General features: G+C 56.0%; 1 protein-coding gene across 1 annotated transcript; it reads right to left on the bottom strand.

Moving 5' to 3' along the window:
* Window positions 1-269: 269 nt before the first annotated feature.
* Window positions 270-14415, bottom strand: BCAM (basal cell adhesion molecule (Lutheran blood group)). The gene is made up of 15 exons (XM_010377516.2): window positions 14264-14415; window positions 12144-12265; window positions 10781-11009; window positions 10624-10694; window positions 9822-9918; window positions 9548-9730; window positions 8877-9013; window positions 8407-8563; window positions 4221-4336; window positions 3976-4117; window positions 3666-3802; window positions 3368-3512; window positions 3132-3276; window positions 857-974; window positions 270-763 (listed from the first exon to the last, which is right to left on the bottom strand). Exons 1-15 carry the CDS (start codon window positions 14343-14345, stop codon window positions 758-760), a joined length of 1887 nt encoding a protein of 628 aa, XP_010375818.1. The 5' UTR covers window positions 14346-14415; the 3' UTR covers window positions 270-757.
* Window positions 14416-22494: the final 8079 nt, after the last annotated feature.

Below are 22494 nucleotides of genomic sequence, written 5' to 3'. Positions count from 1 at the left end.
TATGTTGCCCAGGCTGGTCTTGAACTCCTGGCCTGAAGTCACCCTCCAGTGTCAGCCTCTTAAAGTACTGGGATTACGGACGTGAGCCACCACCACTGAGATTACAAGAATGAACCATGGTGCCCAACCCTGTCTCATTTCTTTCTCCATGACATCAGACTTCTTCCAAGGTCTTGCAAGGGGGTGGACGTGGGGGCAGCTGAGAGGGGGGAATCACCTGCATCGCTCTTCCCTTCCCTACTCCCAGAGGAAGCTCTGGCCACAGGATAGTGTTGATGTGACAAACAGCATTTATTCCAGACTCCAGTGTCCACAGATGATGGGGTGGGGTGGAGGTAGGGCGGGGGCAGGAGCGGGACCAGGGGCGGGGTGCGGGGGGATCCAGTGTCAGACTCTGCAGCAAGACGTCAGGTGGGAGGACCAGCAAGGGAGGCGGGAGGTAAAAATAGCCCCGGCCAGCCGACCCTCGGAGCCTTGTCCCAGGCCTGGCCCTGGGCTTGGGTCCAGGAGCTATTCTGGGGCCTGGGAGAGTCACATTCCCTGGAGGAAGGCCCCCTCCCACCCACCCACCCTCCCTCTCCTTCCCTCCCAGAGGCAGGCAGCCGCTGTGAGTCCCTGCTTTGCCGGCAGAGGAAGGAAGGGAGGGCTGGGCAGGGAGAGGGAAGAGGGAAGGCGGGGGCGGGTGCGGCGTGAGCAGGGCTGGTTCTCTGATGCCTGCAGCTCCAGGTCCAGGGACAGCCTCTAGGAGGTTCTTGGCTCAGCACTGGGGAGCGGATGGAGAGGTCAGCCTGTGCCCACGGGCATGCTCCACTGCCCAGCAGGTCCCTCTCACCAGGCTGCCCAGGCCCTCACCCACCTCGTCTCTGAAGCCCCCGCTGCCACCCCTGGCTCCTCCAGAGGCACCTCCCATGAGAAGGCCGGTCTGCTCTGGCCGCTCCGACCCTGAGTGGCTCAGCTCTGGCTCCCCTGGCGGCCTGCGGGGAAGAGGCATCGGGTGGAGGCGTCGTGTTGGAGGTGCACACGGCAGGGGGAAGAACTGAGGATGGGGGTGGGTGGGGCTGGGATGTGGCTGGGGATGGAGGTGAGGATGGGGGTGTGCTGGGTGGAGATGGCATGGGGATGCGGTAGGGGCTGATAATGGCACTGGGGTTAGGGTTGGGCATGGGGATGCAGATGCTATTAGGGTTGGAGATGGGAATGGAGCTGGAGTTGGTTTTAGGATCAGTCTGGGATGGTTACGGATTGGAGGTGAAGATGGCCATGTGGTTAGGGCTGGAGACAAGGTTAGATGAGGAGGGGCTTGAGGAGGCTTAGGGGTTGGATTTGGAGTCAGGAATGGGGACAAGAGTGATTGGGGATGGGGACATGGGTGAAGTTGGCTTCGGGATGGTGGGGGACTAGGGTTGGGAAGTGGCTAGGTGAGGGCTGGATGGTGAGAGATGGGATTGGAGGAGAAACTGGAGTTAAGGGTGAGCTCAGGGGGATGGGTGTTGGGGCTGGAGGTTGGGGAGGATGGGGATGTGGCCAGGGCTGGAGAGGAGTTTAGATGGGGATGATTTGAAGGGGGTTATGGACTGGAGCTGAGGAGAGATTGGGGGTAGGGTTGGGATTGGAGACAGGGATAGAGTTGGGGATGAGACTGAACTAGGGGCAGGAGAGGAGATTAGGGAGGGGATGGTGTTGATTTTGGCTTGGGGATGGATTTGGGAATGGCTCTAGGTTGGGTTTGGGGCTGTAGTTGGGGATGGCTGTGGATTAGTCTGGGGATGGATTTGGGGCTGTAGCTGGGGATGAGGATGGAGTCAGGGATGGCTGTGGATTAGTCTGGGTTGGGTTTAGGGCTGTAGTTGGGGATGAGGATGGGTTGAGGATGGCTGTGGATTAGTCTGGGTTGGGTTTGGGGCTGTAGTTGGGGATGAGGATGGGTTGAGGATGGCTGTGGATTAGTCTGGGATTGGGTTTGGGGCTGTAGTTGGGGATGAGGATGGGATGAGGATGGCTGTGGATTAGTCTGGGGTTGGGTTTGGGGCTGTAGTTGGGGATAAGGATGGGTTGAGGATGGCTGTGGATTAGTCTGGGATTGGGTTTGGGGCTGTAGTTGGGGATGAGAATGGGATGAGGATGGCTGTGGATTAGTCTGGGGTTGGGTTTGGGGCTGTAGTTGGGGATGAGGATGGGTTGAGGATGGCTGTGGATTAGTCTGGGATTGGGTTTGGGGCTGTACCTGGGGATGAGGATGGAGTCAGGGATGGCTGTGGATTAGTCTGGGTTGGGTTTGGGGCTGTAGCTGGGGATGAGGATGGAGTCAGGGATGGCTGTGGATTAGTCTGGGGTTAGGTTTGGGGCTGTAGCTGGGGATGAGGATGGAGTCAGGGATGGCTGTGGATTAGTCTGGGGTTGGGTTTGGGGCTGTAGCTGGGGATGAGGATGGAGTCAGGGATGGCTGTGGATTAGTCTGGGTTGGGTTTGGGGCTGTAGTTGGGGATGAGGATGGAGTCAGGGATGGCTGTGGATTAGTCTGGGTTGGGTTTGGGGCTGTAGTTGGGGATGAGGATGGGTTGAGGATGGTTGTGGATTAGTCTGGGTTGGGTTTGGGGCTGTAGTTGGGGATGAGGATGGAGTCAGGGATGGCTGTGGATTAGTCTGGGTTGGGTTTGGGGCTGTAGCTGGGGATGAGGATGGGTTGAGGATGGCTGTGGATTAGTCTGGGTTGGGTTTGGGGCTGTAGCTGGGGATGAGGATGGGTTGAGGATGGCTGTGGATTAGTCTGGGTTGGGTTTGGGGCTGTAGTTGGGGATGAGGATGGGTTGAGGATGGCTGTGGATTAGTCTGGGTTGGGTTTGGGGCTGTAGCTGGGGATGAGGATGGGTTGAGGATGGCTGTGGATTAGTCTGGGATTGGGTTTGGGGCTGTAGCTGGGGATGAGGATGGGTTGAGGATGGCTGTGGATTAGTCTGGGTTGGGTTTGGGGCTATAGCTGGGGATGAGGATAGCTTGGGGATGGAGGTGGATGTGGTGGGATGTAGGGTGGAGGATAAGATGTGGTTGAGGTTGGTTATGGGTTGAGCTTGGGGTTGAGGGTAGGGATGGGGTTAAGCTATGGTGGTCATTGCAGATAGCACGCCACTCACGGAGCCCCCTTCTCCCGCCGCCGGCGGCAGCCGGGGCCTCCTTTGCGTCTCATGCAGTAGAAGACAGCAACAACAAGGAGCAGGAGGCCCACGCTGACGGCCACGGCCATGACGGCCACTCCAGCCTGGGAGGTCTGGGGGCTCACTGCAGGGACAGGATAGAGAGAGGCACGAGTCAGGCAGTGAGCTCTGTCTGCCCCACACCTGGCTCCTCTGCCACCACCTCAGTCACTCACCGGTGCCGAAGTGGAACACATGGCGCTTGTTCCCGTGGGGGTTGGAGGCTTCACAGGAGATGCCATCGCGGCTCAGGGCACTGGTCACTTTCAGGGTCAGAGAGCTGCTCACCCAACCCTGCTGTCCGGGGATTGGCTCTGCGGGCTGTGGAGGCTCCGATCAGGCCCCAGCTGGTGGGGTCAAGGGGTGGGGGTGAGGGCAGAGGTGAAAGACGTCCAGTCTTCCAGGAAGTGGAAAGGAGGATGCGATACTTGGATGAGTGAGAGGGGGCTCAGGGTGGAGAAGAAGGTCCCTTACGCTGCCCCCCAGTTGGCTCCAGCTGAGTTTGGGCTCTGGATGGCCGCGGGCGGAGCAGATGAGTGTGACTTCGTCTCCTTCCCTCCAGCTGCCGTCTGCCTTGGGCTCTACTTCCGCTGCCCTTAGCTCTGGCGAGCCTGTGGGTGGTGGGGATGGAAAGAAAGTGAAGGGAGAGGAGGGAGAGAGAGAAGAGAGGAATCGAGCAGAAGACGGAGACCCCAGCCAAGGACTCAGGGACTCGTCCTGTTTGTCCAGGTCCCACACCCCACACTGTCCCCATCCAAGCCCACCCCCTCCCTGCCCCCTGAACCTTGGACCAGCAGCGTGAAGTTCTGGGTGCGGCTGAGGACCGGGACTGTGGGCAGGGAGGCCTCACATATGTAGGTGCCATTGAAATCGAAGGTGATAGAACTGAGTGACAGCATGGGGCCATCGCCCAGGGTAGTGGAGTCCTGGGGAGGGCAGAGGAGGAGGAGGACTCTGTGAGAGGGCGAGGAGCGAGGGGAGAGAGGAGGGTGCGAGTGCGGGGCCTGAGGGGGCTCCTTTCCCTCTCACCTTGGTCCAGCGCAGGGCAGGGGTGGGCAGGCCGTGCACAGAGCAGTTCACGACTGCACTGCTGTTTAGAGGTAAGGAAAGCACCTTCCCCTCGCTGAGCTCCAGGGGGTCCAGATCTGCAGTGGGGGACAGTCTGTCACTCTTCCCAGACCCCCACCCACTCAATTAGGGGCTCTCCAGGGGCCACTGCGGGTGCAAACATGAATGAACAGTTGGAAGCAGAGAACAGCAAGTATTCCTCCTAGCTTACCCCATCTCCATGAAATCTCCATTCTCCCATCTAGACTCTCCAACCAACAATCTAGCAGTCTAACCCCAAAATACATGCCCAAGTCAATTACTTTTCTTCAGAGCTGACATCTGAGCCCAAGGTTAATGAATAACCTTAGGTGTGGAAGGTGTCCCTTCTGTGTCTTTAGCACCCAAACTTTTTGCTCAAACCCCAACCCTTGGGGTCACCTCCCTGTTACCCCCAAACATCTTTTCTGCAAAGTTTTGTCCATCCTCTGTTCTGTTTTTGAATAGAGGCAAGGTGTTGCTATGTTGGCCAGGCTGGTCTCAAACTCCTGGCCTCAAGTGATCCTCTGTCTTGACCTCCCAAAGCGCTGGGATCACAGATGTGAGCCCCTGCTCCTGGTCTCACAGGTCTTTATCTAGTCTGCTCTCAGGACGGATCCTCTTGCTTCCTTCCATCTCTGGCCCCAGGTTTGACTGTCCCGACCACCTCTTCACTAGCCTGCTCCTCCCTCTTGTTCATCCTCCACTGAGCAGCCAGAGGGATCTCTTTAAAACACCTACTGGTCAGGCTGGGCGCGGTGGCTCACACTTGTAATCCCAGCACTTTGGGAGGTCAAGATGGGTGCATCACCTGATGTCAGGAGTTCGAGACCAGCCTGGTCAACATGGTGAAACCCCCGTCTCTACTAAAAATCAAAGTTAGCTGAGCATGGTGGCGCGTGCCTGTAGTCCCAGCTACTGGGGAGGCTGAGGCAGGAGAATTGCTTGAACCTGGGAGGTGGAGGTTGCAGTGAGCCGAGATTGTGCCACTGCACTCCAGCCTGGGTGACAGAGGGAGACTCTGACTCAAAAAACAAACAAACAAACAAACAAACAAACAAAAAAACCCGCTGGTCATCCCTCCCCTCTGCATAAAACTCTGCAGTGGCTCCCCAATACTCTTGGCATCCAGGTCAAACTTCTTGAGGGTGCCTAAAAGATGCTGCCTGGTCTGGCCCTCACCCACCTCTTGAACCATCTCCCACTCTCCCCTACTCCTGTGCTCCCAGCTACCCTGTTGTCTTGCTGTTTTTCTTGAGCAGACCAAACTGGGGCCTGCCCCAGGGCCTTTGCACTTGCTCACTCTGTCTGCAGTGTTCTTCTTGTAGCTCTCTGCGTTTCTTTTCTTTTTTCTTTTTTTCTTTTTTCTTTGAGACAGAATCTTGCTCTGTCACCCAGGCTGAAGTTCAGTGGCACAATCTCAGCTCACTGCAAACTCCGCCTCCCGGATTCTCCTGCCTCAGTCTCCTGGGTAGCTGGGATTACAGGCGCCAGCCACCATGCCTGGCTAATTTTTGTGTTTTTAGTAGAGCCGGGTTTCACCATGTTGGCCAGGCTGGTCTCAAACTCTTGACCTCAGATGATCCACCTGCCTTGGCCTCCCAAAGTGCTGGGATTACAAGTGTGAGCCACCGTGCCTGGCCGCTCTGCGTTTCTGAGTCCACTCTGGTTTCTCACTCAAATATCTCTTCTCAGAGGCTTCCCTGACCTACCCTATTGTGGACACCCAGATCTTTCCTACAGCATGGAAGGACTTATTCCACCAGCTGCTGAGAAGGATGGCAGCTGTCAGCCCGCAGCTGTCAGCCCTCTCTGGGAACTGCCTCAGCTGCTGAGAGCCCCTTGCCTAAGGCTAGCACACCTCTGAGGACTGGTTGATGTAGGGGCGATTAAGGCCCAGCCCCCCTCACCCCAACTGGGGACAACTGTGAAGGGCCATTCTGGATTCCAAGTGCCCTGTGGGGCTGACCGAGGGCCCTCTTTCTTTCTTTATTTTTTTTGAGACAGAGTCTCACTGTCACCCAGGCTGGAGTGCAATGGCATGATCTCGGTTCACTGCAACCTCTGCCTCCTGGGTTCAAGTGATTCTCCTGCCTCAGGCTCCTGAGAAGCTGGGATTACAGGCGCCTGCCACCATACCCGGCTAACTTTTGGTAGAGAGGGGGTTTCACCATGTTGGCCAGGCTGGTCTCTAACTCCTGACCTCAGGTGATCCACTCACCTCGGCCTCCTAAAGTGTCGGGATTACGGGCATGAGCCACGGCGCCCGGCCTACTTTTTTATTTTTATTTTTCCAGAGACGGGGTCTTTCTCTATCGCTCAGGCTGGAGTGCAGTGGCACAATCTTGGCTTACTGCAATCTCAACCTCCCAGACTCAAGTGATCCTCCCACCTGGGCGTCTGAGTAGCTGGGACTACAGGAGTGTGCCGCTATGCCTGGCTCATTTTAAATTTTTTTTTTTTTTGTACAAATGGGGTCTCCCTCTGTTGCCCAGGCTGGCCTCGAACTCCTGGGCTCAAATAATTCTCCTGCCTCAGCCTCTCAAAGTGCTGGAATTACAGGCATGAGCCACTGCACCCAGCCCGAGGCCTTCTTTAGACTTCAGTCCAACTTCTAAATCTTGCTAAATCTTGCTTCCTTTACCTCCCTAGATCCAAGAGGTGTGGATCCCGGGGTACTTCCCATAAACTTCTTGCCTGAAAACATCCAAATCAGAATGTGCTTCCCAGGAAAGCAGACTGTAACACCCATCACCTAAAATAATCCCCTCTCCCGCTCTCTCTCACTGGTGGTATCACCTGTAGATACACTATTGTTACTGAAAGGGATCTGTTAGCATTTACCATCTGTCTTCCCTACTGAAATAACAGGGGTGGCCTGTCTTGTTCACAGATGTGTTTCCAGCGTCTGGTGCAGGGTCTACCCCAGGAAGGGATATGCAAGAAGTGCTAAGGGAGAATACAGCCTTTTCCCAGGGTCTGGATAAAAGTGAACTGAAAAGTGTTCTTAGAAGCCTGGGATTCAAGGGATTGGTTAGAAACAGACGGTAGGGGAGGATGGGCAGTGAAGGTGGGAACCAGAGGAGCCTGGGGGGTGATGAGGAGATAGCCTTGACTGGGGAGAAGGATCAGCTAATGGCGAAGCTGGCCAGGTGGGCCTCGAAGGCTGTGGTGAGACACCTGGGCTCTCTCCCAAGGGTACTGGGGAGCCATGACAGATTCTGAGCAGAGGAGGGTCAGGTTTGTGCTATGGAAAGAGCTCTTGACCAGATGTGGTGGCTCACTCCTGTAATCCTAGCACTTTGGGAGAGCAAGGCAGGAGGATCGCATGAGGAGTTCGAGACCAGCCTGGGTAACACAGCAAGCCAGGTCCTGTCTCTGAAAAAAAAAAAAAAAAAAAATTTTAGCCAGGTGTGGTGGAGCACCTGTGGTGTCAGCTACTTGGGAGGCTGAGGCGGGAGGATCACTTGAGCCCAGGAGGTCAAGGCTGCGGTGAGCTGTGATCATGGCACTGCACTCGCGCCTGGACAACAGAGCGAGATCCTATTTCTAAAAAAAAAATATTAGAAGAAATGAAAAAAGAGAGCTCTCTGGTCTCTCTGGCTGCCTTGTGTAGGACAGATTAGAGGGGATGGAGGCAGATATTCAGAGAACCAGGACAAATACCACAGAAATGCAGAGAAAGGCCGGGTGCAGTGGTTCACACCTGTAATCCCAGCGCTTTGGGAGGCTGAGGCGGGTGGATCACCTGAGGCCCGGAGTTCAAGACCAGCCTGACCAACATGGTGAAACCCCGTCTCTACTAAGTACAAAAAATTAGCTGGGTGTGGTAGCACATGCCTGTAGTCCCAGCTACTTGGGAGGCTGAATCAGGAGAATCGCTTGAACCTGGGAGGTGGAGGTTGCAGTGAGCCAAGATTGCGCCATTGCACTCCAGCCTAGGCGGCAAAAGCGAGACTCCATCTGAAAAAACAAAACAAAACAAAACCCCAAAACACAAGAAATGCAGAGAAAGGGTTGAAGGCAGACCGTTTGGGATGACAGAGCAACTTCAGGGCTGTGGGGAGGAGGGTGCAGAGGCACTGATGCCAGGGCCCCTCCTGCCTGCCCCTTCCCCCAGGGCTCTCACAGGCCACGCGCAGCTCCAGCGTCTTGGAGAGCTGCACGTCATCTGCTGCGTCGTAATCCTCCACTCTGCAGCCGTAGGTCCCGCTCTGGCCCCTGGTCACTCCCTCCAGGGTCAAGTTCCCCTCGAGATTCATATTCAGCACTTCCTCCTGCTCGTCCTGGGAGACAGGAGACGAGGAACCAGGCTCAGAAGCCACCCTAGTTCAGCGGGCTTATGCTAGGTCAGAAGCCACTAGGTTAATGTCATGCTAAGCCAGAATCAGTGGTCAGGGTTTGTCAAGTCAGGTGGCATGCTAAGTCCTGACTCTCTCAAATCAGGGGTCAGAGGTCCTTTTAGTTCGTGGGCCACCAGATCAGGTGGTGACTAAGCCAGGGGCCTCCCAGGTCCCACATTAGAAGTTATGCAGGTTAGTAGGTCACAGAGGTCAGGGGCTGGGGGGTGGATCCCAGAGGGATCCTTGGGTGGGTCACCTGAAGGCGGAAAAGCGTATACTCCGGGCTGGGGCTGCCGTCCCCTCGGCAGAGCAGCTGGACAGTGTCACCCTCGCGTACCCAGCCTGCCGGAGTGGATGGGCTGTCCACCCAGAACTCCACATGCTCCGTTGGATCTAAGGGAAGGGCAAGGAGATGGGAATCGTGACCAGGGGAAGGGTCAAGGCCAGAGGACAGGCGATGGGTCAGTCCTGCATCCCAGTAGAGGGCTATGGCAGGTCAAAGGTTAGGGGTCATAGGTTTCAAGCCTCAGGTTCACACTTATTCTGAGGCAAAGTGCCAGAGTTCAGAGGTTGAAATAAACTGTGAGTATAGGTCAAGGGTCAGAGGTCCGTACAGGCGACGGGTCAGTGTGAGACTTGGAGCCAGATGTCACAGGGGGAACTGATTCAGTGTGAGAGAGTGTAAAGCACCATTTAGTCATAAACTCCACGGGGTCCAGGGTGCTAAGTGGAGGTCGAAGGTCAGAGGTCATGATGGCGCTTGTGTGACCAATTGAGGTCAGAGGTCAGCGGCCAGCACTAGCACATTTTTTAGCATGAAGTAGGGAGGTGGAGGGTCACAGGGGAGTGTGAGGCCACCAGGTGGAGGGTCAGGCCTCATGAGGTGTGGAGCCTGAGGTCAGAGGTCAAAGGCCAGCACAGACTCACAGTGCAGGGTGAGGTGGAAGGTGGGGCTGTCCAGGCGGCCGTGGCGGCCCTCGGGCAGGCTGTAGTGGGCAGCACAGTGGAAGCTGGCATCTCGGTCATCCTTGCGGAGCCGCAGGTAGAGAGTGCTGGTGAGGGACAGCAGGCCCGAGGCCTCCCGGACCGTGCGGCTGGTCATGTAGCCCTCTGGGAGAGATTAGGGGAGGAGGCAGTCAGCCAGGCCCCAGTCCCGCCACCCACCCCAGCTCACATCCCGCCGAGCTCCTGCGCTGCTCACCTGGGTTCATCTCTACGGGCACCTCCAGGCGCTGCCCGTTGCGATACCACGTGATCTTGGGGACCGGGTTCCCATTCCGGCTGTTGCAAGTGGCGATCTGAGGCAGACACAGGCGTGGCCATGGGTTTGGAGCTAGGACTCTGAAGTCGGGGCTCCTCTCTCAGCAGTTCTTGCCACTCAGACTCAGGAGCCGGGCTCCTAACTCCTGACTCTCCCAGGACCCAGGAGTCTGAATTCCTAGTCCCTGACTCCTCAGACTAAAGAGCCCAGGCCTCCAGCACCATCCTCCAGGGACTAAGGATTCTGGGTCCCCCAGCTCTCTCCTTCCCAGGACACAGGAGTCTTCCTCCTCTGCCCCTCCTTTTTTTTTTTTTTCCTTTTCTTTTCTTTTTTTTTTTTTTTGAGACGGAGTCTTGCTCTGTGGCCCAGGCTGGAGTGCAGTGGTGTGATCTTAGCTCACTGTAGCCTCTGCCTTCCGGGTTCAAGTGATTCTCATGCCTCAGCCTCCCGAGTAGCTGGGATTACAGTTGCACACCACCGTGCCTGGCTAACTTTTGTATCTTTAGTAGAAACGGGGTTTCGTTATGTTGGCCAGGCTGGTCTGGAACTCCTGACCTCAGGTGATCTGCCCGCCTCCGCCTCCCAAAATGCTGGGATGAGAGGCATGAGCCACCTCGCCGGGCCTTGCCCCTCATCCTTCATTACCAAGGGGTCCCCAGCCCCTCCTCCTCAGACCTAGGAGTCCAGGGTCCTGTTCCCTCCTCCTCCAGGACCCCGGGACCAAGGTTCACCCGAGAGGTACCTCCTGGGCAGAGTCCTCCATCACAGATAGTGTCCCTTTGTTGGGGGAGACCTCAGTGGCCTCTGGCTTTGCTGTGAAAAAGACGTTCACGTCAGAAGCCCCTGCCCTGTGCCCCTCCCTGCCTGCCTCCCTTCGGCGGATGTCTGTGGACACTTACCAAACACGCTGAGCCGTGCGGTGGCCTCAGCAGTGCCTGCCGCCCCTGCCCTCACCACGCACACGTAGTCTCGCTCGTCGCCCACCTGGGCTTCAGCCAGTACCAGGCGCCCCTGGGAGTCCAGCTGGTATGGGGGACTGCGGCCCCGGGTGTCGTGCATTGTGACCTGGAGCTCAGAGCCCTGCATCTCGGCGGAGGCCAGGCGGGGGCGGGCTCCCGAGCGGTCGGTCTGAGGGCACAGGGGAGGCTCTCAGCTCCGGGTGTCCCAGTGCTCCTCAGTCTCTCTCTCTCTCTGGGCCCTTTCTCTCTGCAGCTCCTGGCTCTGCCTCTTTTTCTCTTGTTATAGATCTCCCTGGTCCCTCTGTCCCTCTATCCCTCTCCACCTTCTGCCCCCATTCCCTATCAGTTCTTGATTTTTCCTGTCTCCTTTTCTCCATCTCATTCCGGTCCCATCCCTCTTCCTCTCCGTCTCTCCCTCTCCGCTTGTCTCTCAAGCAGAGAGAGACAAGTCACCTGGCTGGAGAGCAGTGGCTCAATCTCGGCTCACTGCAACCTCCGCCTCCCAGGTTCAAGGGATTCTCCTGCCTCAGCCTCCCGAGTAGCTGGGACTACAGGCACGCACCACCATGCCCAGCTAATTTTTGTATTTTTAGTACAGACAGGGTTTCACCATGTTGGTCAGGACGGTCTTGATCTCTTGACCTCGTGATCCACCCACCAAGGCCTCCCAAAGTGCTGGGATTACAGGTGTGAGCCACCGTGCCTAGCCTTCTCTCCTCGTTAGTCCTCCCTGACCCCTCAAGTCTCCTGCTTTCTTTTTTTCTTTCTTTTTCTTTTTGAGATGGAGTTTTGCTCTTTTTGCCCAGGGTGGAGTGCAGTGGCACGATCTTGGCTCACTGCAACCTCCGCCTCCCAAGTTCAAGCAGTTCTCCTACCTCAGCCTCCCGGGTAGCTGGGACTACCGTATTTTTTATTGTATTTTTGTAGAGACGGGGTTTTGCCATGTTGGCCAAACTGGTCTCAAACTCCTGATCTCAGGTGATCCACCCGCCTGGGCCCCCTAAAGTGCTGGGATTACGGGCATGAGCCACCGCACCCAGCCTCTCCTGCTTTCTTGGTGTCTGTCCCTGTTCTCTCTCTCAAGAGCCCACAGTCCAGAGCAGGTCAACGTCATTCTAGACTCAGCTGTGCCCAGACACGGGGCACCTTGCAAATCCCTTCTCCTCAGTGGGACTCAGTGACCCCATCTGTAATAAGGAATGTGGCTTGGTGGATCTCTACAGATCTTAGGCACTGATGAGAGAATGAACCTTTGCTGCCCTGCTGTGCCCTGACTCCAGGCCCCCCAGCCCCAAGCACTCACAAGGAACCATTCCAGCATATAATGGTCATGGGCTCCCGTAGGGGTGCAGTCCAGAATGACAGACTTTCCTCGCATCACCTCCACCAGTGGTGGCACAGACAAGCGCACCTCCGCCTGGGCATCTGCAAGAGGGCAACTGAGCTATTGTCCACCACACCAACAGGAAGAGCCCTCCAGACAGGGTCCTCTCTCCCCCAGGACCCAAGCGTTCAGGTCCCAGCCCCTCCTCCCTCAGACCCAGGAGTCCAGGTTTCAGCTCCTCCTTCCTCAGATCCAGGAGTCTGGGCCCCTGTCCCCTCCTCCCTCAGACCCAGGAGTCTAGTCCCCCAGCTCCTCCTCCCTCAGATCCAGGAGTCCAGGCCCCCAGCCCCTCTTCCCTCAGACCCTGGAGTCCAGGTTCCCAGCCCCTCCTCCCTCAGACCCAGGAGTCCAGGCCCCCAGCCCCTCCTCCCTAAGATCCTTTCACCCTCCATCCCTTCTCCCTGCATCTCTGGGTCTCAAATCCAGCCCTCCCTGTACTTGCAGAGCTCAGGGCTCCTCCTCTGGGCTGCACAGGGCTCTGGGGTAATACTGCACCGACCCTTGCTTCTCCCAAGAGAGCACATGCCACCCCCCCAGGGCAGGGCCAGGCCTGGCTCAGTCATTTGCCTCCAGCACCCTGGGCAGGTCCACCTCCATGATGATGGATAAATGTCTCTCTCCATCCCTGTCTCCACCTCTTGGGTGTCTCTCCTCTTGGGTCTTCATCTCTGTCCCTGTCTCTGCCTCTCTCTCTGCACCTGCACCGTTCAGTCCCTGGGTCTCTTCCTCTCTCCCATGAGTGAGGGGCTGGGGTGTGGGCTGCGGCTGGGCCCGGAGCTTAGGCGGGATAGGTGTGTGGGGGTGGTGAGGGGGGACAGGGCTGGGCAGGTTTCAGGAATGTGGGAGGGACAGGCTGGCTGAGACCTGCCCGGCCTGGAGCCAGAGCCCCCAACCGCCTCTTGGCCCCCCTCTCCGTTTGATACAACAGCAAATGGGACATAAGGTGAGTCATCTCGCAACAGGATAAGGTTGAGGCCCAGGATCTTGGGAAGCTGAGTGCCTGGACTCCTGGGATCAGAGGGAAGAGGAGGCTGGGGCCTGGTGGAGTAGTTCTTGTAGGAAAACCACCACCCTCCCTCACCCTCTGGTCTGGCATCCTGGCATCAGCTCTCAGTGCTTCTTAGATACTCCCTTCCCTTCTCCGCTCAGTCTGGCCCAGCCCCACCCCTGGGGACCCACTACTGACCATGAGTGTGCCACGGGCCTGGATTCCCAGGCACTCACCTCTGGCCCCAGCTTGTCCCCAGGGAGGGGTGATGGGGGCCAGGCTGGTGCCTAAGGCTGGGTCTGAGCTGCAGACAGCAAGTGGAGGCAGAGAGGTCCTCTCTCTTCCCCAATCTCTCTCATCTCTCTGTCCCTGTGTCCCCAGCCCCCCACCCAGGGCCTCCTCTCCTTCTATCGCCATGCCCATGCAGGTGTGTAAATGTAGCTGAGGCCCCAGAAAGGGGGCCTGTCACTTGGAAACACTTTGTTCCACTGTCACTGCCCGGGGCTGGTGCTCCAGCCTTTTCCTGAGGGAGGCGGGTTCTTTATACTGGACTCTGGAAACTCCTAAATATGTACGGATCGCTGGTGTGGGGAAACATGGTCCTCGCTTCTCTAAGGGGTCCCTGGACCTCTTAGAATTTGAGAACCTTTGAGGGAGGAAGCCCTGGGGTTTTGATCCTCTGTGCCCTGGGGGAAGCCATTCTAGCCACGGGAGGCCTGGACTCCTGGGTCTGAGGAAAGAGGGGCTGGGGGCCCAAATTCCAGGGTCTGAGGAAGGAGACAGGTGGCACGCAGATTCCAGGGTGCTGAGTGGGAAGGGGGCTGACTTCTCTAGTTGTCTCTGATCCACCGCCTGGGTATCCCCAGCTCTCTTGCCCGGCTGTCCCCAGATCTCTCACTGGAAGGTGTACCTTCCAACACTCCCATATCCCTCCTTCTTGGGGTCCCCACATTTTGCTTCCTGGGGTCAGGGTAAAGCCCTTTCTCCTTGCTTTCCCGGGGTCCCCAGGGGCCTCCCCCGAGTCCCACCTTGCCCTCAGCCCGAGCCATACCTGGGTGCGCAGCCAGCAGGACTGCGAGCAACAGCAGCCGCGGGGCCCCGCGCGTCCGGGCCGGTGCGTCCGGGGGCTCCATGTTCACGGCGGCGGCGGCGACTGAGTCCCGGCTGCAGCTCGGCCGCTGCGGGGCTGGGAGCTAGAGGCCCCGCCCCCGGCAGCCCCGCCCCGCCCTCCAGGCCCCCCTTGTCCCCATCAAGCCCGGGCGCGGGGCCAGGACCTCCCACTGCCCGGAGGGGACCTCCCAGTGCACGGGGCCAGGCTCGGGGCTCCTCCGCCCCCAAGCCCAGGACTGTCCAGGCTTACTGACCAGCGCCCGCAGAGGGGAGGCCTGATGGACCAGTGTAGCCAGTGACCCGAGCTGGGCTCTCACCAGGCAATCCCGGACCCTCTCCCCGTTATTCTGACCACGGGCCCTGGGGACTCGTCCCCACTGTGACCAGCAGCCTAGGCTGGCATTGTCGATTTTAACCAGCCGACCCCACTGCAACCGGTGGCCTGCGATGGCCTCTCCCAGTGTAACTAATGGCCCCAAGCGTGCCGTCTGAGTGGCCTGCACTGGCCTCTCCCAGTCCAACCAGTGACCCCCGCAGCCTGACCAGTGGCCCCCAGCAGCTGTTCCCAGTATGCCCGGAGATCTTTTCCCCTGTGGTCAGTGCTCTGGGCTGCTTTCCTCGTCTGACCAGTAGCCTGGAGTCAACCAGTTTAATCTTTTATCTTCAATGGTCTTCAAATCCAGTTCCTCCTAGACGGCTTTGATAATGGGGCTGGGGGTGGGGTACGGGGTGCTCTCTCGCTTGCTTACCCATGGAAGGCCCTCCCACTCTTCCCCCTATCCAGGGAATCCCAGGAATGCCACCCTCCCTTCCTCCTTCCTGCTCTCTCCTTCATTCCCTCCCAACCTTGTGGGTAGGGGAGGAGTCAGGCTGGCCGGAGCAGGTGAGGAGGGCAGGGGAAGAGGCCAGGGCACCTGCGGGAAGGGGGAGGAGTCCAGCTACTGCTAGGAAGGGTGGGTCCCAGGTCCGACCGCCCAAGGCCCCTACAGGCCAGGTCAGACTGGGACAAAACCCCCCACTAGATGTCACTAGTTGCCCGGGACAGTGGTCAGAACGTGGGAGGTTGGAGGGTCATTGGCCACACTGGGAGAGGTTCCCCAGGCTTCTCATCAGCCTGGGGGTTGGGGTAACCCTGGATCTGGGCTTTGCCTGCTCTGACACACAGAGAAGGCTTGGATTACAGGTCAGCCTGGGAGTTATTAGATTGGTCAAGGTTACTTTATGTATTGGTCACACAGGAGAGCAACGTGTTTTGTTTTTCTGTTTTTTTTGAGAGGGTCTCGCTCTGTCACCCAGGCTGGAGTGCAGTGGCGCAATCATAGCTCACTGAAACCTCGACCGCCTTGGCTCAAGCGATCCTTCCACTTCAGCCTCCCAAGTAGCTGGGACTACAGGCTTGTGCTACCATGTCCAGCTAATTTTTGTATTATTATTATTATTATTTTTTGTAATAGAAACAGGGTATTACTATGTTGCCCAGGCTGGTCTCCAACTCTTGGGCTCAAGTGATCCTCCTGCCTTCTAAAGTGCTGAGATTACAGGCATGAGCCACTGCGTCCATCCTAGAGAGCAACTGTTACATCGGAAAAGATTACCTTTAGGATTAGCTGTACCATCCCCTCCTCCAGGAAGTCCCCTCTGCCTTCCCTGGCTGGGTCAGATTCCCCCTCTGGGCTCTCCAACCTCAGCCCTGCACACTCTGAGGGTCCCTGGCTGGGGACTGTGAGCCTGTGAGTGCAGGACCAGGGATGTCTTGATCACTGTGGTGAGCTAAGGGCCCCTCCCCTGGGTATCCCGCCCAGCACAAGACCAGACACAGTGCAGGTGCTCAGGGAAGGTTCGCAAGGCACACAAGCTCACGTGCAGATTCCACCCAGACTGGAGCATCCCAGGGTACATAATACAAGCTCACTCATGGGGAATGCGGCAGCGCTCCAAGACAGTCCCAGCTGCTGTCAAGCTCACACACCGTGAGCACCGACACACACTCCTTAGCTCTTCTGTCCCCGGCCTGTGCACCTTCTGTTTGGGCTGGACCCTGGTACATGCCCTCTCAGCAGCCACCCCCCTCTTCCACCTCCCTCAAGAACCCAGCCAGCTGAGGTTGCGCGCAGTGGCTCACGCCTGTAATCCCAGTACTTTGGGAGGCCGAGGTGGGTGGATCACCTGAGGTCAGGAGTTCGAGACCAGCCTGACCAACATGGTGAAACCACCTCTCTACTAAAAATACAAAATTAGCCAGGTGTGGTGGCGTGCGCCTGTAATCTCAGCTACTCGGGAGGTTGAGGCAGGAGAATGACTTGAATCCGGGAGGTGGAGGTTGCAGTGAGCTGATCTCTTGCCACTGCACTCTAGCCTGGGCAACAAGAGTGAAATTCTGTCTCAAAAAAAAAAAAAGAAAAAGAAAAAAGAAAGAAAGAAGGAAGGAAGGAAGGAAGGAAAGAAAGAAAAGAAAGAAAAGAAAGGAAGGAAGAAAGAAAGAAAGAAACGTAACCATCTGAGGTTCTAGGTGAGGAAGGAGAACTCTATGGCACGTGTATGAAGGAGAAAAGTCAGAAACACCCAAACAGCAGCCATGGCCCTTGGAGACTTGCAGAAACTAGTCTTGTACCATCATCTGCCTTTGTCGCCTGTAATTTATTCTCACAAAACAGCCTGAGGGATTCCTTTTAAATATGAGTCAACTCATGTCACTCTTCCGCCCCAGGGTCCTCCCATGACTTCTGCCTCACTTAGGGTAAAAGCTGAGGTCCAGGTCAGCCGCAGGGACTCATGTCTGTAATCCCAGCAATTTGGGAGCCTGAGGCGGGACGACTGCTTGAGCCCGGGAGTTTGAGACCAGTCTGGGCAACATAGCGAAACCCCGTCTCTACAAAAAATACAAAAATGGCCGGGCATGGTGGCTCACGCTTGTAATCCCAGCACTCTGGGAGGCCGAGGTGGGTGGATCACCTGAGGTCAGGAGTTTGAGATCAACCTGGCCAACATGGTGAAACCCCCTCTCTACTTAAAATACAAAAATTAACCAGCCGTTGTGGCAGGTGCCTGTAATCCCAGTTACTCGGGAGGTTGAGGCAGGAGAATTGCTTGAACCTGGGAGGTGGAGGTTGTAGTGAGCTTAGATTGCGCCACTGCACCCCAGCCTGGGTGACAGAGCGAGACTAGGTCTCAAAAAAAAAAAAAGGCCAGGTGCGGTGGCTCATGCCTGTAATCCCAGCATTTTGGGAGGCCGAGGCGGGTGGATCACGAAGTCAGGAGATCAAGACCATCCTGGCTAACACGGTGAAACCCCGTCTCTATAAAAATACAAGAAATTAGCTGGGTGTGGTGGCGGGCGCCTGTAGTCCCAGCTACTCAGGAGGCTGAGGCAGGAGAATGGCGTGAACCCGGCCACTGCACTCCAGCCTGGGCAACGAGAGAGACTCTGTCTCAAAAAAAAAAGAAAAAAGAAAAAAAAGTTCTAATTCCATCCATGCTGTCACAGGTGTATATCCTCATATATTTTAAGTAACAAGGCTTATCTTTTCTGAAACTCTGGGCTCAAGCGATCCTCCTGCCTCGGCCTCCCAGAGTGCTGGGATTACAGGTGTGGGCCACCACGGTTGGCCAGACTTACCTTTTCATTGTTTTTGAGTTTCACTCTTGTTGCCCAGGCTGGAGTGCAATGGCACGATCTCGGCTCATGGCAACCTCCACCTCCCAGGTTCAAGCAATTCTCCTGCCTCAGCCTCCCAAGTAGCTGGGATTACAAGCATACACCACCATGCCTGGCTAATTTTGTATTTTTAGTAGAGTTCCGCCATGTTGGCCAGGCTGGTTTCGAACCCCTGACCTCAGATGATCCACCAGTCTCAGCCTCCCAAAATGCTGGGATTACAGGCGGGAGCCACAGTGCCCAGCTGACTTATCTTTTCTTGACCTTTTTCCCATTATTTTTCGCACAGTGTGTGACGATTAACTTTAAAACTAGCTCACAGCTTGTGGAATGTGGGGAGAATGACATATTTGGAGGGGAACGTTTCTTCCCTGATTCCAGTCTCAGATCTGGAAAATGGAACTATTGAAATTTTTTGTCTTGGGTGGCAGCGTGAATGCGTTTTTGATTGTACAACGAGAGATGGTTGTGCAGGGAGAGTTTCGATAAGAACTTCTGCAAAGGGTCTATTGATATTGAACATTCAAAGCCAGGTAAAGTGGCTCATACCTGCAATCCCAGCACTCTAGGAGGCTGAGGCAGGCGGATCGCTTGAATCCAGGAATTTGGGACCAGCCTGGACAACGTGGCGAAACCCCGTATCTACAAAAAATACGTATTAACAGGGTGTGGTTGTGTGTGCCTGTAGTCCCAGCTACTTGGGAGGCTGAGGTGGTATGATCGCTTGAATTGGGGAGGTCAAGGCTGCAATGAACCAAGATTGTGCTACTGCACTCCAGCCTGGGTGAAAGAGTGAGACCTTGTCTCAAAAACACAACACAACAACAACGACAACAAAAAACCAAAGGAGTAGGCTATAGTAGATATTTTGGGGGAAGGATCACCTAGCATCTGCAGCCCTTTCCCACATTTAAGGAAATTCCTACTGTCTGAAAGCCTCTGTGGCCCTCTGTTGAAGTCAACAAGAATGGATGTTTGCTTTCCTGCATCTGTTGGAGCTAAGGTGACTTTAGCTTGGCAAATCCTTCCACACTTGGCAAATCCTTCCACACTTTTGAATATCAGGAATTGGCCATCTCTTCCAGCCACACATGGCAGCTGGGACAGATTCTATTTTCCAAAGAGGGCTACAACAATCTCTTTCTTTTTTCTTTTTGAGACAGGGTCTTGCTCTGTCACCCAGGTTGGAGTGCAATGGCATGATCATGGCTCACTGCAGCTTCGTCCTCCAGGGCTCAAGTGATCCTCTCACCTCAGCCTCCTGGGTAGCTGTGAGTACAGGTGTGCACCACCACTCCTAGTTAATTTTTTTTTTTTTTTGTAGAAATGGGGTTTCACCATGTTGCAACAGTCTCTTTCATCCCACATGTGTTTCTACAATCAGAGCTTGATACTCTTTCCATCAAGAGGTGGGGTCTATGGCACCCTCCTCTCAAATCTGTGTAGTCTGGTGACTTGCATGCAACCAACGGAATTCAGCTGAAGTGAAGTTGCGGAACTCCCAAAATGAGCTAGAAAAGGCCATGCAGCTTCTGCCTAGGTCTTCAGTGGCCATATAAAGTCTGACTACCTTGAGGCAGCCATGCTGTGTGGAAGCCCAACCTGGCCAGTGCAGAGACCACATGGTGGGGGAGGCCCTAAGACCACAGAGAGATGCCCACCTGTCCAGCACCCCCAGCTACCCTGCGGCCAGCATCACTGATTGCACCATTTGTTTGCATCCTGAGCCAAAACAAACCAGCCACGCCTTTCTTCAAATCCCAGCCCACAACGACCATGAGACTTAATGCAATGATTGCTGTCATTTGCGGCTAAGTTGTTAAGTGATTTATTACCAGCAACAGCGAATGAGAAGAGCAGCCATATCCTATTTCTGGGGCAGCAGAGGCAGCGAGACAACTAGTGTCCAGTGGCCATCACCACCATGGCCTCATCAGACCGGTTCTGTGGTGTCACTGTGGCTGGGTTACCATTGCTGGCCAGCTGCCAGGATCCTTCCTGCTCACTTTCCAATCCTGATTCCCCAGTTCACTCCTGGGATTCTGTAAGCGACCCCATATCCTCTCAATAAATTCCCTTTCTGTCCCTGAGGTGGCATCTGTTGCTTGGAACTAAATCTGTGATAATTCTTTCTTTCTTTCTCTCTCACAATCTCTCTCTCTCTCCCTTCCTCCCTCCCTCCTTTCCTCCCTTCCTTCCTTCCTTTCCTTCCCTTCCTTCTTTTTTTTTTTTTTCAGTGTTTCGCTCTTGTTGCCCAGGCTGGAGTGCAGTGGTGTGATCTCAGCTCACTGCAACCTTCATCTCCCGGGTTCAAGTGATTCTCTTGCCTCAGTGTCTGGAGTAGCTGGGATTACAGCTGCCTGTCACCATGCCTGGCTAATTTTTGTATTTTTAGTAGAGACGGGGTTTCACCATGTCGGCCAGGCTGGTCTCGAACTCCTGACTTCAGATGATCCGCCCGCCTCGGCCTCCCAAAGTGCTGGGATTACAGGTGTGAGTCACCGTGCCCGACCCTGATACATTCTTTCAAGCCTCCTGTCCATTAGAATACTTTTTCATCATTTAAAAAATTTTCTTTTCTTTTTTGAGATAGGGTCTTGCCCTGTTGCCCAGGCTGGAGTGCAGTGGTGCAATCTTGGCTCACTGCAGCCTTGACCTCTCGGGCTCAAGCCATCCTCCCACCTCAGCCTCCCGAGTAGCTAGGACTTACAGGCATGTGCCACCATGCCTGGCGAATTTTTCCAAAATTTTTTGTAGAGATGGAGTTTCATCATGTTGCTCAGGCTGGTCTTGAACTTCTGAGCTCAAGCAACCCGCCTGCCTTAGCCTCCCAAAGTGCTGGGATTATAGCCACGAGCCACCACGTCTGGCCTCATCATCTTTTAAGTCTCAGCTCAGACATCGCCTCCTCCTGGAAGCACTCCCTGACCTCCCAGGCTGAGTGAGGTGCCCACTCTGGGTTCCTGTAGCCCCCTGGGATTCCCTACCCCAGCCATGCCCACTCTGGGTCATCACTATCTAGGGACAGATCTCTTTCCTCTACTGGAAGGTGAGCCCTTGTGGGGCAGTGATCACTGCTTCCTGGTCAGCATTGCTCAGCCCAGGGCTGGGCACAGGGCAAGGTCTCCGGGAATGGGGCATTTTAAACAAGGTGGAGGGAGGCTCGGGTCAATCCAAGATGAATCATGAGGTGGTATTTCTTCTTCCTCAGCAAGACTTAGACTGGAAGTTAGCAGTTACTCTGGGAGAAAGATGTCAGAGAGGAATGAAGGACAGAGAGAGGGATGAGAACAGACCGTGGCAAGGCAAGGTGGATAGCCATCGGGGAAATGTGTGGTCTTTTGACCAGGGACTTAATCTGGATATCAGGGTCTGGGTGCAGGGATTTTTTTCGCCATGATGAAGGAGAGGGCTGGATGCCTGGTTCTCTGAGAACTTGGGATTCTGGACTTCTAAATCCTGAGAGCAGGACTCCTGGGTATCACAAACAAGGCTGGGGGCCCAGTTTCTTTTTTTTTCATTTTTTTTTTAAAGACAGGGTCTCGGTCTGTCACCCAGGCTGGATTTCCATAGCAGAATCACAGCTCCCTGCAACCTCGGCTTCCTAGGCTCCATCTTTCCCACTTGGCCTCCCAAAGCCTTGGAATTACAAACGTGTACCACCGTGCCTGGTCCCAGATTCCATTTGAAGATCTGAGGGTGGAGAGGGCTGGGGGCCTGGACTCCTGGGTCTGAGGGAGGAGGGGCTGGGGTCTGAACTCTTGGGTCCGAGGGAGGAGGGTCTAAGATCTGGACTCTTGAGTCCAAGGAAGGAGGGACTAGGGGTCTGGACTCCTGGGTCTGAGGGAGGAGGGACTAGGGTCTGAGGGAGGAGGGACTGGGGGGGTCTGGACTCCTGGGTCTGAGGGAGGAGGGGCTGGGGCCTGGATTCCTGGGTCTGAGGGAGGAGGGGTTGGGGGTCTGAATTCTTGGGTCCAAGGGAGGACGGTCTAGGGTCTGGACTCCTGAGTGCAAGGAAGGAGGGACTGGAGGTCTGAACTCCTGGGTCTGAGGGAGGAGGCAATGGGGGTCTGGACTTCTGGGTCTGAGGGAGGAGGGGCTGGGGCCTGGATTCCTGGGTCTGACGGAGGAGTTGGGGGTCTGAACTCCTCGGTCTGAGGGAGGAGGGGCTGGAATATGGACTCCTGGGTCTGAGGGAGGAGGGGCTGGAGTATGGACTCCTGGGTCTGAGGGAGGAGGGGCTGGGGCCTGGACTCCTGTTGTTCAGGTGGGGAGCAGGCCTGGGGACTGCTCTTTCCCTGGGCCCGCTGCCCCCTGCTGCCCCCTGCTGGCCACTGCACTCTTCCTTCGCACCCTGGAGGACAGACAAGGCTTGGCAGTTTATTTTGGTTTCACAACCCCCTTCCAGCCCTTGGGGCTCCCTTTAGCAGCACATCTCGGTGCCCTGCAGGTGGAGAGAGGGGTGGGTTAGATGAGGTCACCTCCAGGTGGAGAAGGGTGGAGTGGGGTGGAGTGGG

The sequence above is a fragment of the Rhinopithecus roxellana genome, chromosome 12 (assembly GCF_007565055.1).
Source record: "Rhinopithecus roxellana isolate Shanxi Qingling chromosome 12, ASM756505v1, whole genome shotgun sequence".
Classification (NCBI taxonomy): domain Eukaryota; kingdom Metazoa; phylum Chordata; class Mammalia; order Primates; family Cercopithecidae; genus Rhinopithecus; species Rhinopithecus roxellana.
Note: the sequence above shows the minus strand (reverse complement) of the source record. Positions and strands in the feature narration are given on the sequence as shown.